This window comes from Chelonoidis abingdonii, chromosome 25 (assembly GCF_003597395.2).
Source record: "Chelonoidis abingdonii isolate Lonesome George chromosome 25, CheloAbing_2.0, whole genome shotgun sequence".
Classification (NCBI taxonomy): domain Eukaryota; kingdom Metazoa; phylum Chordata; order Testudines; family Testudinidae; genus Chelonoidis; species Chelonoidis abingdonii.
The window spans coordinates 6942110-6957863 of NC_133793.1; the positions used below are offsets into that span (position 1 = coordinate 6942110).

Consider the following 15754-nt stretch of genomic DNA (forward strand, 5'->3'; position numbering starts at 1 on the left):
TGAACTTCTAGCTATTCAGTACTCCTGAAAACAGAAGTTTATCATGTGAACACTAAAACTTAATTTGAGTGTAATTGACTGTATCACTGATATTCAAATCAATTTCTTGTTTGAGCACAAATAGCGAGTGGGGTGGGGTGGGGGACCAAAACCCACAAAAAACCCTAAAACACACTACATATTGTTCACATGCAAACTTTAGAAAGTTTGCTTTAAAATAGCTAAGATGTTTTTAAACTTTTATTGCTGGGTAAGGTGGATAATATGACATCTAGCGGATCAACATATTTAGAATACCCAAGCTTTTGGGGCTCAGCAGATCCTATCAGTAGGTATTAAACCAAAACCTAGAATGTTCACTAAACCAAGAAATACTTAATCCATCAGCTTTTGAGCCAGCACCTGACATTGGAACTTTTTTGGCCTGAAAGCTTCTGACTCAAGTGCCAATCCTGTAAATTTCTCTGGGTGAACTTGAGAGCCTGGATGGGTCAAAATACTCAGGCAGAGGTCTGTCCATTGGATCCTACTGGTAAATTACTTTTTGACCCAGTAAAAGGTATTTTTTTTTTTACTTTTTCAACTTTCTAAGACCAATACAGCTGCAAACATTTTTTGCAGGTTACTGGGTGTAATGCATTGTCTTGAAATTGATCAACTGGTTTAACCAGAGTAAACCTTACTATAGTATTAATTGCTATAAAGAAAACATTCTTTGTTTATATTCTAACTCTGCTTTGTGCCTGAAATTCTTCAGTTATCTCCACTTTCTCTGTAAGTCTGATTCTTGGTATATTTTTCATTGTTTAAATTCTATTTTCTGTTTGTTTGTTAAATTAAGAATACAGGAGAAATTTGACTCTTGTTTTAATAAAGTGCCCCAGTATCTCTGTTTCACCATGTAATAGCAAATAAGATGCAAAATTAAAAACAAACCAAAAAAAACCTACTAAGGCAACCTTTTATCTTGGAAGCGGGAGAACTGACATCTTATCTCCTGGTTCCATAAGCACTGAGGGCCAAAAGTTCTATGTGGGACACTAATCTCACTGTGTAGATCTAAAGCTAGGGTTTTTTTTCAGTGTCTTGACTAAAGGTACCAGCAAAGTATCTAGAAAATTCAGTGTGCAATAGATAAAGCAATGCTAAACAGGCGGAACTTTGGAGATTTATAACTGGACATTTCCCAAGAGTTGCTAATAGGAAAGTGGCTAAGACATTTTGTCATTGGCTGCCAGGTTTCCAAGTGTATCTGACTTAGACTTTTGTGTGTGTGTCAAGGTGGATGAGTAAAAAATAAATGAAACCAAAGTTAAGAATTTATGTAGACCACCACCACAGCAGCAATTTACCCTTATTAAGGGATGGGGAACAAATCTTTAAGTGCTTTTTGTAACTTCTTTTCTACAGTGGTGCATTACTGAATGTCTTTATTGTATGTTAAATTGTATATGTACTATATATGTTTATATTGTTGTATGTAGTCCAGTTCTTTTATAGCTAAAGAACAAAACAAAAAATAAATATTATGCTAACAATGAGAACATGGTATGATTTTGTTCCTCTTCCCCTAGATATGTTAGGTGTATGATTTAAGTAGATGGCTTGCTGGTGGCCCTGTGGGATTTTCTGAATCAGTGCTGTAATTTTGTCACAGTGCTTTTCTTGGAGTTTTAAGTTTCAGTGGGAATTATAATGGAAGATATAGTGAAAAAACTATAAACATTTGCTCATATAATTATTTGCAATTCCCATTTCAAGGAAACTGAAATAATGACTATCTGTATCCCAAACATTTTAATAAATAGCTCAAAAGAAAACTAAGTGACAAATTGACTTGTTCCCCTCAAACTCCATAATCTATAGTGCTGAGAGAGCTACCCAGTCCCTGCAACTGCGAAGAAGAGATGTCATTTCATTTTGAAAGCAAAGGAGCCTTTCGCTGGTGTCATACCTAAACCTCTCACTCACCTATGTCCTTGTGTGCCATGATGGGTACTAGTCTAGACATTCTAGGGTGACCAGATGTCCCAATTTTATAGGGGCAGTCCCGATTTTGGGGTCTTTTTCTTCTATAGGCTCCTCTTGCCCCCCACCCCATCCCGATTTTTCACACTTGCTGTCTGGTCACCCTAAGACATTTTTACCCTCTGCCGGGGGAAGGCTTACAGAAATGGGCATGGAGGGGCGGGGGGTGTCAAATGGCCTTTAGGCATTACGTTCCCTCCTGGGGAGCATGTGGGACGGCGGGTGAGAGAAGAGAAAAATGCAGCCCACACTACAAGGCGAGCTCAGGCAGCGGAAGCTGCTGGGTTGTGCCTGCAATCAGCGCGTTGCCCCTTTAATTGTGTCCCCAGCCCTCGGGCGTCTCTGTCCAACGCCCACGTCAGCAAATACCTTTTGTTTCTCTCACGTTCGGGCTTCCATGGTTTGGGGCGGCGGGACCCGCAAATTGCATTGAAGCGGCAAAAAGCCCCAGCCCAGAGGTTTGGGGATCCCGCACCCACCTCCCGCTGTCCCCGGCTCAGCAGCTGCAGCCTGCGGAACCCAGCCGGTAAGTGGCGGCTCCGCAGCCGGGCGGACTGGGCGTTGGGGGCTGAAATGGCCCCAGCCCGGACCGAGCCGAAGGCCGGGACAGCGGCTGGCTCTGCGGACCCGAAGCGGGCTGGGATCCGGACCCAGCCGCTCTCCCGAGCCGAGCTTCAGCCCCGAGCGAGCCGCGCTCGCAGGGTGACCTAAGCGGGCGCCATTTGTAGCCCGGGCGCTGCTGGAACGGGCCGGGGCTGGCAACAAAGGGCTGGTGGGAAGCGGGAGCTCGAGAGGCGGCGAGGCCGCTGCGAAGGGGGAAGGAGACACGCGTGTGAAATGCAGGAGGCTGGAGCCCAGGCAGGGGCTGCTCGGGCCACGGTGGGCGGCGTGTCCCGGGCGGAGCCGCACACGGGAGGCTGCTGGCGGTGGAGCTGGAGCTCCGGGATGGGGCAGCCCCCTCGCAAGCCGCCTGGCGCTGGCCCGCTCGGGCTCCCTCGAGTCCCTCTCGGGCACTGATGCTCCGTGCGCTAAGCCCGGCGGGCGGCGGCGCCTGCCCTGACTGGGGACCGCCGGCTCCGAAGTCCGAAGGTACCGGCCTTGCTTGGCGGGCGAGTCTAGCGCCGTCGGGCGTCCCCGGTCCTACCCTGATTCCCGATGGCCGAGCAACCAATTCCGCCGGGGCGTGGGGGTGACTGGCAGCGACCTTCCCCAGTGCCTGGGCTGGTAGCTTGGGTATCCACTGAGAGTTTGTGCCGCTGCCTCCTTGTGCCGCGCTGGTCGCCTCGGCCAAGAGGAGGCGGAGAGGGACTGCGTGTGGCCCCGCTGCAGAGAGAACCGTGCGTTCTAGCGCCTGCTTCCTCAGCGTGTCCATGCACAAGGCGTCTCCAGCCCACCCTTCTCCCTGTGATGGGGCAGAGACAGAAATATTCCCAGTCCACACCTCAGCGGGGTCTCACACCGCTTGAGGGAGTTGGAAGACAGCGTCTCCACTCTATTCAATTTGATAGCGCCAAACGTCCCTTCAGTATCTGCTTACTGATGATTATTTATTCTACGGTACTTGTATACCGTGAACATTGCTAGCAAGCTACCTGAGTCTGCTCAGAAATGTTATTCTTTGCTCATATGTAAATATAATACATCTAGCTTCTCTCTAATAAATTCATTGTTCGTTTCTTACATAGAAAGGCAAGAAGGCTGAATGGGATTTTTAAAAAGTCAGTAATAACAGGTCTGTTATGTTAACAGACACAACAAAGTATGCCATCTAGTCTCTTCTGATTTGAAATTCGTTTTTAAGGAGTCTGATATAAATATTACTGATATCTGGACAAATCCAAGGTTTCAGTTCAAGCAGTAGCCTAAGGATAAAGAGGTTATAGCATCATCCTTGCAGTCTTATATCCACTTCAGGACAATGACCTCATCATTTTGTTGCCAAACATTTCCGTTTCCAGTCACCAGTGAACATCACCACACCTTTAGCAAAAGCTAGCATTATGTTTCTCCATCTTCGCCTAAGGAATCCATGTTGCACCTGCCATGCTTTGATATTCATTCTGTGGTAATAGTAGTTCATCTTCCTGTTGTGTGGGAGTGGGTAGGGGGTTGCTTATTTTCCTTTTGTGACACGAAAAAAAATTCGTCCATTTAGGTTCTTAAGTCTTCCAGATATTCTTATTGGTTTTCTTTTTTGTTTGTGTTCACTTCTATATAACAGTAAGAATAAAATATTTTTCTTGATTTAATATGACTGTTCAAAAATAAAATTATTTGAAACTTTAACCATGAATATCTGCTTTTTATGTCTCTTTAGGTTTAAAATAGAAAAGTTGATATGGAGAGTGTTCTTCACCTAGCTTCCATATAACAGTTACATGGAAGTAAAAAAATCTATACTTTCTCTTTTGCATGCCTCACTGAGAGATGAGTACAGTAGTCAGGAGAATACTTGTAAGTGCTGAAGAAGAACCATTCACATCACCAGCATCCCATATAATATATAGTACTATGTAGTCTAGTCACTTACTATATGACCATCCCAGTTCTCTACACTGCCATGCTGGCGATGCAGATTCATCTTTTCTGGTCTGACTCTAATTCTCTGGATTAGTAGAGAATGGCACTGTGGGAAAAAAAGGACAATTTAGACTCTGCCAGAGATGTGGAGAGCACACTGCTTTATCCAGTGGGTGGGTTGGGGGTAGGAGACGAAGATTCTTGCAGAATACAATATAGTGCATGGACACTAACACAGTAATCTGACATACTGATTTAATTTCCTGGTCACTGATGTCTTCTGAACATGCACTGTGAGATTTAAAATACATTTCTGAACTGTGAAGATCATGTTCATAGTCTGTCTTGTATCACTTAGTTTTGATGATAGTTTGTGATGACTGTCATTAATACACTGCTGTTGAATTTCACTCTATTTTTAAGAGCAATAAACTCTAGATTTTTTTTCAAACACTACTTCATGAAACTTCCAGTCATTTAAATGTTATTCCCACTATGCTGTGGAACCTACATATATATATAGTACCCTCAAACTGTATTATTCCATCATAGGGTCTCCTGGTTTTTATATTTTTAAGGGATAATTTCATATCTGTTCACTAAAAATATTGGTGTGGGGCACTCAGAGTAATCCCGTAGTTGACCATTCAATACATGTGTTGGATTTACAGCACCTATATCTTGCTTTATGGACTGGTAGGACTGCAGAATTTGCCAGCTCCTGGTGAGAGAGTGCTCATTGCTCTGCAGTGATCTTTGTGTAACTGAATAAGGAGCAATGTTGAAAGATACGAAAGCCAGTCCTATATCCAGCTCTTTTTGCCAAAGAAGGTAGCTCTGACATGAGCTCTTGAGGGAACTGGTAGTGGAGAGAAAATTCTGCTTATATAAGACTGCTGCTTATATTTTCTTTCAATAGAAATTTATATGAGATTACCAAAAATGGGATAATGCTTTTAAAATATTCTATTTCAAAATAATGGTGTTAATTTCAGTGGCTAAATGCTGAGAGTTTTATGTTCCAGCATCACCCACTTTATAAAAGAGTGCTCACTTTGGACACTTCTAAAAATATTACTCAACTAGATTTTTTTTGTCATTTCTTAGGCAACGAAGTTGAGAAATTACTATTTGTGTATTAAAAGTTACAAATATATAGCACCATTCATCCCACGGGAATCTATAAGATCTTTCCAAATTATATATTCAGGAATAACTTAACCCACTGGTAAGTGTTACACAGCAGCTTTTAACAATACACATCAATAATACATGACAATTTAGAATAGGAATTGAGCAATAAAATTATCCACTGAAAATGGAGGATGACTTTAGGAAGGCAGAATGTAAATATCCCAGTGGGAATTTGGCATGACTCTACAGGCTAGGACCACTTAACTCCTACAAAAAATGGAATATTAGTGATCACAGGTGGTCAGGTTCTTCTCTGAAAGGCAACACCTTCCACAGAGAGTCCCATAGCATCATGCTAGTGCATTTTTTCATTATTGGTTGTGAAAAAAGATTACCACTTACTGAAATGACAACATCACTTGTGGCAGTACCTGGATTTTCCCTTGCTTCTTAACCAAGTACTGACAAAACCCAACCCTGCTTAGTCTGTGAAATCTGTCAAGATCACATTGTGAGGTGGAATGACTACTGGAATACCCACAGAGGTAAAATCTTTGCACCACCAATCAAACTACTTCTTTCATATTGCACATTTTATAAATATAATTTTCAATTTTTTTTAGAGTAGCTCTTGTTTGCCCTTCTCTGGAATGGATATTTCTTCTCATCAATCTCGCCTCCTACAGCAACTGAATGAGCAGCGCAGGCAAGACTTATTCTGTGACTGCAGTATCCTGGTTGAGGGGAAGGTCTTCAAAGCACATCGAAATGTGCTGTTTGCCAGTAGTGGTTATTTTAAAATGCTCCTTTCTCAGAGCTCAAAAGACATGAGTCAGCCAACAACTGCTACCTTTCATATGTTCTCCCCTGATACTTTTATGGTCATTCTGGACTTTGTGTATTCAGGCAAGTTATCTCTTACTGGTCAAAATGTGATTGAGGTGATGTCAGCTGCCAGCTACCTGCAGATGACAGATATCATTAGTGTTTGTAAGACTTTCATTAAATCTTCACTGGACATCAGTGAGAAGGAGAAGGATCGCTACTTCAGTCTTTCAGAAAAAGATCTGAACAGTAATGGAACTGAGAGTCCATGCTTATATAGCACAGAATGGAGAGTAGCAAGCAGTCCCCCACATTCTCAAATGGACTCTGATGTACGAGTATCTATGGTGGGTGGAAATTCCTGGAGTAATTGCACCTACTACTCAGCTTCGCAAAGGAACACCCAACAATCTCACTTGACCAAACACACTCAAAGACGGCATTCCTTTAAAAAACGTATCAGGCTTCTTGGATTGCCACAGTCCACTGATGTACCCCACTGTAAATCAAGGAAACTTGGAGATAGAGCTTCAGAGCCTACTAGCCACGTTTCTCAGCCTGAAGAGAAAACTCAGCTTGATACAGAAGTTGACTTTGCCCATGCTGGGTATCAACATGGTCTGAGATCAGAGGTGTTGCCAAGGAGTTTGCTAGAGACCCAGCAGGAGCGTGAATCATCTAGATCAGCCAACAAGTCTAAATCATCAAAAGCAGATGAGCTGTATGCAAATATGCCCACAATTTTAGGTGTTATGGGGAGTTGGATTGAAGGTAAGAGTGAACTAAACATTTATTCCTTCACTATTAGGGGTTCTTAAATGTTTTTTCTGCTGAATTTTTGGCCCAGAAATTGATTGAACATTTAATTCAATAAAAATGATCAGCTCTAGAAACTGAAAAATTAGTTACAGTAATGCACAACAGTGAAATCTGGAATCACCTTTTTAACTAATGCCTCATAGTAACTCCATGGTTATATTTTTAGATTGCAAATCATTCAGACATTCCCATATTGATAAGTCATTGTAATGACTTTGAATTCCTGATAAATGAGGCTCCAGTAAAATAATTAAAGTTGCATTTTATATTGTTGCTATGAACAGATTTTTATTTATTTGTCCATATTAATGTATAAACTCTGTCAGGCTCATTTTAAAAATTGCTATGAATCGTCATATGATAATTCTTACAGTAGCAGCCGCCAGTCAATTTCATCCTGAATTTCTCATTCTAGGAAGACATTATTTACTTTGTTTCTTGGATTCCCTTTTAAGGAAGTGCTGTTGCCTCACTGAAAACTTTAAAATCAAGTTCCCTATAGAAAGGATTATTCTAATAACAATGTCCTGTTACTTCTAAGGACAGATGAGACAGACCTTTACCAATGCTGAATGCCATGATTAGTTAGCAGTGCTAACAGGTGCTGGAACTAGGGGTGCCACCCCCATTGCTTGAAGTGGTTTTAGACATATATAGGGTTTACAATTTTGTTCAATGGCTTTCAGCATACCTATTACTAAAATTGTTCCAATGCCACTGAGTGCTAATACCAACATTTACAGGAAGAGTTGTAAAATGATGGATTACTACAAGGAACAGCCTCTAACAGAAAGATGATCCTAGCAGAAGACCAAACATCTAGTTGATAACAATGAATGAAAGAGTGCATTGTGTTAAATGTAGCTGATATGTCTTTGACTAGACTACAAGGTAAACTGGCCACTAGTTAGTTCAAAGAGAGTCTTCAAACTTGTAGGTTCTCTCAGGCATGCTGTAAAGATAGGTGAAAAAATACATAGCACTCCTTCAGGAAAGAATATTTCATGTTCATTATCTTAATTCCTTAACAGGATTCTGCAAATGTATAGTTGTCATGGGCAAAATGCACATTTCAATTGTTACCAACACATGTACAAATATGTTGTTATATGATCCTTACAAGCAGAAAAACAACTGTACCAGATAGTGCAAAAAACTGTTGTGATTCTTTACTGTTTAGAGTTATAGGCTCTTTTTGATTTCTTAATCAGACAAGATTTCCTTCTAATTGTTTGAATTTGAGGGAAAATTAATAATTGTTTGCAACAAATCATCCAGTTTTAGTAATTAAGGGTGGACTGATCCTCCAATCTACATTGTCATATCTCAGGGGATGATTGGTGCACTTCACTGACCTTGGGTTCAATAATAAAAATGAATTTAATCAACTTTTTTAAAATTATAAACTATATATTTTTATAAAATCTCACAGAACTTTCCCTTTGGGGAGAGAAAGGGAGAATGAAAGAACCATACATGATAGATGCCAGTCACATCACTTAATGAGCTACCAGAATGCACATACACCACAGTGATGTGTGTGATATAAGAGCCTGTATAGGTTGGAGCTGCTACTTTAAAGGCATAAAGTTCTGTTCTACAACCAACTGAGCACATAATTACAGGAAAGGCTGTCTTAAAAAGGAGATCAAACTACTGTACCTTTGGTTAGAGTTTGTAATAGCATATCTAACTTCCAGGTGCTAAAACTTGCCAAGTTCTAGGTTTTTATAGCTTTTGCTGCTTTCAAAAAGGGAATACCATGGAGTTGCAACAACTTATGCCCTACTTATAAACTGTTCATTTGTCAGCTAATTAATACATTTGAAAAGATTACATATAATGATGTCTTGATGACTCCTTGCATAGGTCATTCCTTTGTCTTTATATATTTTCAGGATTTTTTCCTATTATGTAGTTTGAATTTTCCTTTGATAAGAAATTAAGGGTGTGGACACACAACTCCAGGTAGACCTTCTGTATACATCCAAAATTAAAAAAAAACACTATATTTAATAAGATCTTGGTGTCTTCTTTGGCACTTCATTCCCCTCTGTATGTGACCTCTTTTGCTAGGCACTGCCTCCTAGAAATTGACCAAACCCTTTGCAGTGAGAAAGGGTTCAACTCTTCTCTTGCACATATGCATCAGGCTGTTCTTATGACTGATATATTCTAAATCCAAAGTTCTCAAACTGGGGGGCACACTCCCCAGGCGGAGACAAAGAATGTATTCTGGAGGGGCATGAGAAGCCGTTCTGCCTTCAGAGCTGGGTGGCCGGAGAGCAGCAGCTGCTGGTTGGGCACCCAGCTTCGAAAGCAACCCTGCCGCCAACGGCAGTGCAGAAGTAAGGGTGGCAAGCTGCTGGCCAGGTTCCCAGTTCTGAAGGAAGTGCCACTGCAGGCAGCAGCAGAGAAATAAGGGTGACATGTCATGCCACCCTTCCTCAATAATGTCCTCTTCTGCCGTAATGCAATCTGTGTGGTGTACTGAACTTTCACAGTGGACAGAGCTCCAGAGAGAATGGCACTAGCAAACTGTCTCTGATTTGATGGGCAAACTCAGGAAAGCGGTACAAAACTAAAACTAATTTGGCTGCAGAATAAAATGGGTTTATGTTTTTTTGTAATGCAAAGTTAGCACCATTTCACTGTGGCCCACAAAAAAACTAAAAGGGAAATATACGTATTGTTGAATATGCCTGGCAATGTTGTAGTTTGAATTAATCACTTGGTAAGCAGAGAACAAGCTGTATAGAACTTCTCAAATAGGATAGGAATTGACCCGTTCCTTCTCCGTCTCACCTGCTAGCAGGAAGGTAAGTACATTTTTCAAAGTTTTCCATGAACAGTCCACAGTTCATTTAAAAAAATCAAAAAGGTAATAGTCCTTTCCTGTTCATTTATTCTCTCATCCTTCTTTGGTATGTAGACTACTAAAGCAAGATATGCCATTTAATCTCCTTGAGCTGGTAGGGACGGCAGCATTGCAGAAGCAGTGTGTTCAGCCTCGGGGGAGGTCGTGCTTATTATGTTGCTGTGCCACTACCCTCACGGTTGACACAGTAGTGTCTGACTCAAGAGAAAATTCTTTTAGCCTTAGTTAGTGTTACAGGGTCATCTTAGTCAGACCTGCATCAAATGCATGGCAGTGCCTCAGTTTCCTCTCTTCTGTGCCTCTGGGATAACCATGCAAATAGAATTTCAAACCAAAATCTCCCTTCTGTGGTCTGGTTTATTAATACTCAAGTTGAATTCCAATATTTGCACTGGCAAGCCTTTCCGATCCACACCTCATCCTCTGACTTCTACAGCCCTCCCACTGAGGTCTGTGAGTAGTTATTCAATTTTAACCAAGTTCTTGACAGCCTTTTTGCCAGGGTCTGTGAAAAGTTATTTCAGTCTTTCTTGGCTGCTGAAGTCCACAATATTTCTAAGCAGTCCTTGCCCCACTCAGACTCCCTCCCCAGTCCCTTGGCAGTGAAGGCTTAATAGCCATTCCTCTTCCAGTCTGCTAGTGAAGAAACTCCCTGATCCATCATCCAGATCTCTTTCAGACTCTTCTGCCAAAAGGCCTTGCTGTCCTCCTAATCACGTCTCTATACTAAAGGGACTGAAGCCCTGCAACAAATGTGCTGGTGCAAGCTTGCCCTTAATGGCCCACCATGATGCTACATTTGGCTACAGAAGGTTGCCGTGAGATAGGTCTTGAGGTGAATTAAGGGATGGATGGCAGCAGGGAAGTCCTATATCGAGGATTGTGGGACAGAGATTCATAATTAAAGTATTTCAGAGAAGACAAAAACTGTCATCTTCCTGGATATCTTTTTCTATCATTTACAATCACCAAGACTTTTCTGTGTAAGACTTGGATTGTGTCAACACTACTGTACACAATACAGCAGGAGAGTAAGGCTGTTTAGAAAAAAGACTTTTTGTGTACAAATATGCTGGTAAAACATGGTGGGAAAATATCCCAGATTGGTACATGACCAGTTAATGAGGGTTTTGATAAAATATATTATCTAAAGGTATGCAAGTAAGGCTGCGATTCTTTCTTAGAAATTCAGTGTTGAGTGGAAAGATCTGCAATTATTTCAGTTTTAAAAAAGTTGTTAGCTCGCCTCCTGCTGTTCATAATCAAAATATCATTTATACATCAGAAAATCTGATAAATTTGGTAATTTGATACACTTCATTTGGGTTTAGAATTTTAGTCACTGCTTTTTTCCCCCACTATTAAAAAGAGCATGAAACTTTTAGAAATTAACAGGACTGTTTTGTAACAGATGATGTGAGGTTCAAGTGCCCATTTTGTACCCATATGGTGAAGCGGAAAGCAGACCTAAAGCGTCACCTTCGTTGTCATACAGGGGAGCGACCCTATCCATGTGAGGCATGTGGGAAAAGATTCACCAGGCTAGAGCATCTGCGTAGCCATTTTCGAACAGTATGTATATTTTTTAACATATAACAGATTTTTAAAAAATGTTTGTAGCATAAACCTGCCAGTCACTTCTGTAAATAATCAGTAGGGGGAACTTTAGACTATTCGCTTCTGAACATTTCTAAATAAACCATTTTTGTTGTGATTATTGCTTGGATTTGAAGAACAACTCTGATTATTAAGATGAGCATAGTACTTGTGTCTTCAGAATACAAATGTCAATTATTGTACATTATTCAAATACTGAAAAAGAATATATTGAATAACTAATACATTAAATAGACTGTTTTCCTGGTCCAGTCTTGTATTTTAAAAGGTTTCCCAATGTTTATCTTTTCTCCCTCCTCCAAAATGTTATGTCCCTGAAATGACCCAGTTTGGGGGCAAACTCCTTTTAAGCTTTTCTGCATCATTCTGACAAAACACCTAAGTCTTGACCTGTGCAAATCCTGTTATTACAGTTCTCTGTCTCTTTTGAAGAAAGACTGCTAATTGTTCACAACTGTGAAGTTGTTTGTGAAGTGGACATTTTATTTTTTAATAGGGATTATGATGAGATTACCAACCAAAACAAGATTTGATTCTTAGTTTTCATAGGGGAAAAAAGGGCAGAATGTTGTTGACAAGCTCCCATCTCTTTCCAGTAATTTTTCACATTGTCTCCAACCCGAATCACGTGGTTCTAGTAACAGCCTTTCATCTCAAGCCTAGTTCACATCTATCTCATTTTGATAGTGACCAAGAGACATACCATTCCAAAGCTGTTTGGTGATCTACGATGAACTGAAGTGACTGTCTCAGTACTGTTCACAAAAATCAACACCAACATTTGTACTAATTGGCAGTCTTGCTGGAAATCCCAGCATAGACACTGTGGACTGAATAGGTATGAAAACTGAACAGGAGTACTTGTGGCCCTTAGAGACTAACAAATTTATTTGAGCATAAGCTTTTGTGGTCTACAGCCCACTTCATCGGATGCATGCAATGGAAAATACAGTAGGTATATATATATATATATACACAAAGAACATGAAACAATAGGTGTTACCATACACACTCTAACGAGAGTGATCAGTTAAAGTGAGCTATTACCAGCAGGAGAGAAAAAAAATTTTTGTAGTGGTAATCAAAATGGTCCATTTGCAGCAGTTGACAACTGCAAATGGACCATTTTGATTACCACTGATCACTCTCGTTAGAGTATGTATGGTAACACCCATTGTTTCATGTTCTCTGTGTGTATATATATCTATCTTCCTACTGTATTTTCCACTGCATGCATCCAATGAAGTGGGCTGTAGCCCACAAACGCTTATGCTCAAATAAATTTGTTAGTCTCTAAGGTGCCACAAGTACTCCTGTTGTTTTTTGTGGATACAGACTAACGCGGCTGCTACTCTGAAACCTATGGAAACTGAGTTACTTTTTCAGTCTCAGAGATAGTCTCTCCTGGCCAGACTCAAGAGCTTTTATTACTGATTGTCTGACCTTACAGAAGAGTTAGATGACATAGCAATAGAAATTCCTATCTGCCTGACCCGACTTCTACACCACAGCATCTGTTGTTACTAAAACTGGTATAACTCACCAGTGGTGAATTATGAGTAGAGCCCTACATGGATACAATTTTATATCCATAGATATAAAATTGTATCCATGCAGGGCTCTAATTATGAGTCCTAATTTATCTAGTGTAGACCAAGCTATTGGCAAGATGAGTAATACTGGGAAATTTGTGCCATTCCTGGTTTTGGATTAATAGAGGTCTTAAATCAGTAGTGCTGACAATCTAGCATTTTTTCAGAAACTCTACATCCTATTAGAACTTTCAGCAGATATCCCTCTCAACTTAGATGTGGATACAGTACTGATTATACTGTGCAATTGATATTCTTCTCAAAGATTCTTCCCTGAACTGGTCCTATTACATCACAGAATTGTTAAAGTTAAGATTTAGAATCTGAAAAATAACTTGTATTTTTGTGCTGCTATTGGATAAAACTTTTTATAAATTTAAATTTTCAGATTCATCAGGCTTGTAAGCCAATATGCAGAAAGTGTAAGCGCCACGTGACTGACATGACAGGGCAAGTGGTGCAAGAAGGAACAAGGCGCTACAGACTGTGTAATGAATGTCTGGTTGAAGCTGGTATAGAAAGCATTCCTATTGACTTGGAGGGTGAACAATCACTTGGGTTTTCACCAGAAGAAGAGGATAAGGATTCTAGGTGGCACTTTGGTGAAGAACACGGAACTAAAGAAGTTGTGGAGGATGACTCTGCTGGCTTAGTCATCCAGGAAGTTGATGATAGTGAAGATGAGGCTGAGAAAAAGGAAGTAAAGCCAAATATTAGTTAGTTAATAAATTTAGAACTATTAAATCTCACCATTAGATTAACTTCTTGTGTCTTGCCCATGTTCCCTGACTCTGGTTAACAAGCAAAGTTCTGTCATTATGACTGTGATAAGGTCTTATTTGCATGCTTTGTATTCATCAAGACACCAAGATCTGTGACATTGGAAAGAATCCCAAGACAGAATGATGAACAATTCACCTTTGAACTACTAGAGGGATGAATAACTTTTTTATTAAAATATTCCTTAAAGAATTTTAAATGAAGGAAAAAACATTAAATTCTCACCAATACTTGCTCTCTCTTTAAGAAACATTACACCATTTTAAAAAGCAATCATTTTTGCACAAGTTCTAAGTGTAGTTACTCTTGTTCATATTTTTTCATTGGATGCATTTTTCATCCAGCAAAATAGAATGAGAATTAAAATATTCTGCCACCATGAAACAGAAAGGGAATTGTCATCGAAACTACTCTGTAACCAAGGGCTTCATTAAAGTTTTCTTATGTTTTGTATTTTAAAAGAATCTCAGTATAAGCATATGGTATATTTATTTTCTTATTTTGGAAAAATCTGTTACAACTCATTCATCAAATTTATCTTTCAAATAAATGAATGTATGTTAGTCTTCCTTATTACAGCAATTTGTGTTTGTATACTAACTGCAGAACTTTTCTTTAGCAAATATCACATAACATTTAAAGAAAAAATATACTGTATTTGAGTTCTTGGATTTTCAAGACAAATATATTTTACATAAGGCAGAGTTCTTTTAACCTTTTCTGGTGTTAATTCTACTTTTATGATACCTAAGCGAAACCAAGAAAGACATTGTAAAATGTATGCTAATAATTTTTATATTAGCTAACTGAAGAGAAGGAGATTTTAATCTCCTTTTTCTAGAGCCACTTTACAAGATAAGACTATCTGTCTGGCTTCTGAGCAACTCCTCCTCATATTGTTGCAAGTAGTTCGACCCCCAGCAGAGCTCTTCCTACCAATCAATCATCTCTGGCTCCCAACTCCAGGAGAAACGTTCTTAGCCTGAAACACTAACTCAAAAACTGAGAAATATGAGACCTAGCACTAAATAAAACAACTATACAAACTAATACCTATGTGGTCTCCAAGTAAGAACAAAAATCTCCCTGTCTGCAAGAAGTCCAACAGTCCAGAATGGGGCTTTTCCTAGCAGTATCCCAGGTGAAACCCTTGGCAGGTTTACTGAAACAGGAGATCTAGGATAGTTATCTTAATCTACAATCCCGGAGACTCTGCATTCAAAAGGTACAGCGGTAACATCTATTCTCTAATGTTGAGTAAAAGTGTGAATTGATCACCAGGATCCTGTCTGACAAATTAGTGCCATGGAAAAAGTAGTCATACTTTAAGGAGACTGGAACCTTACACCCAGAGAGCAAAAGTATTCCCATAAATCTTCCTGAATATTCCAATCAGGCGCATAAGCACTAGTTCCTCATCCCCACAACCCTCACTGTCTGTGCACAATTATGTGAATGGATTTTCAGAACAGTTAGACATAATGTGACTTTTGAAAATTCTAACCAAAACAACATGTAGATATCTATGTGCTTATCTACTAGTTTAGATGCACTCTGTCTT

The 15754-nt window shown here is 39.9% G+C and overlaps 1 protein-coding gene across 1 annotated transcript; it reads left to right on the forward strand.

Annotated features, from left to right (window-relative positions):
- Positions 1 to 2564: 2564 nt before the first annotated feature.
- Positions 2565 to 14771, forward strand: LOC116829137 (zinc finger and BTB domain-containing protein 8A-like). Its single transcript, XM_032787785.2, has 4 exons — positions 2565 to 3760; positions 6306 to 7278; positions 11616 to 11776; positions 13802 to 14771. The coding sequence occupies exons 2-4, from the start codon at positions 6333 to 6335 to the stop codon at positions 14132 to 14134; spliced, it is 1440 nt and encodes a 479-aa protein (XP_032643676.1). The 5' UTR covers positions 2565 to 3760; positions 6306 to 6332; the 3' UTR covers positions 14135 to 14771.
- Positions 14772 to 15754: the final 983 nt, after the last annotated feature.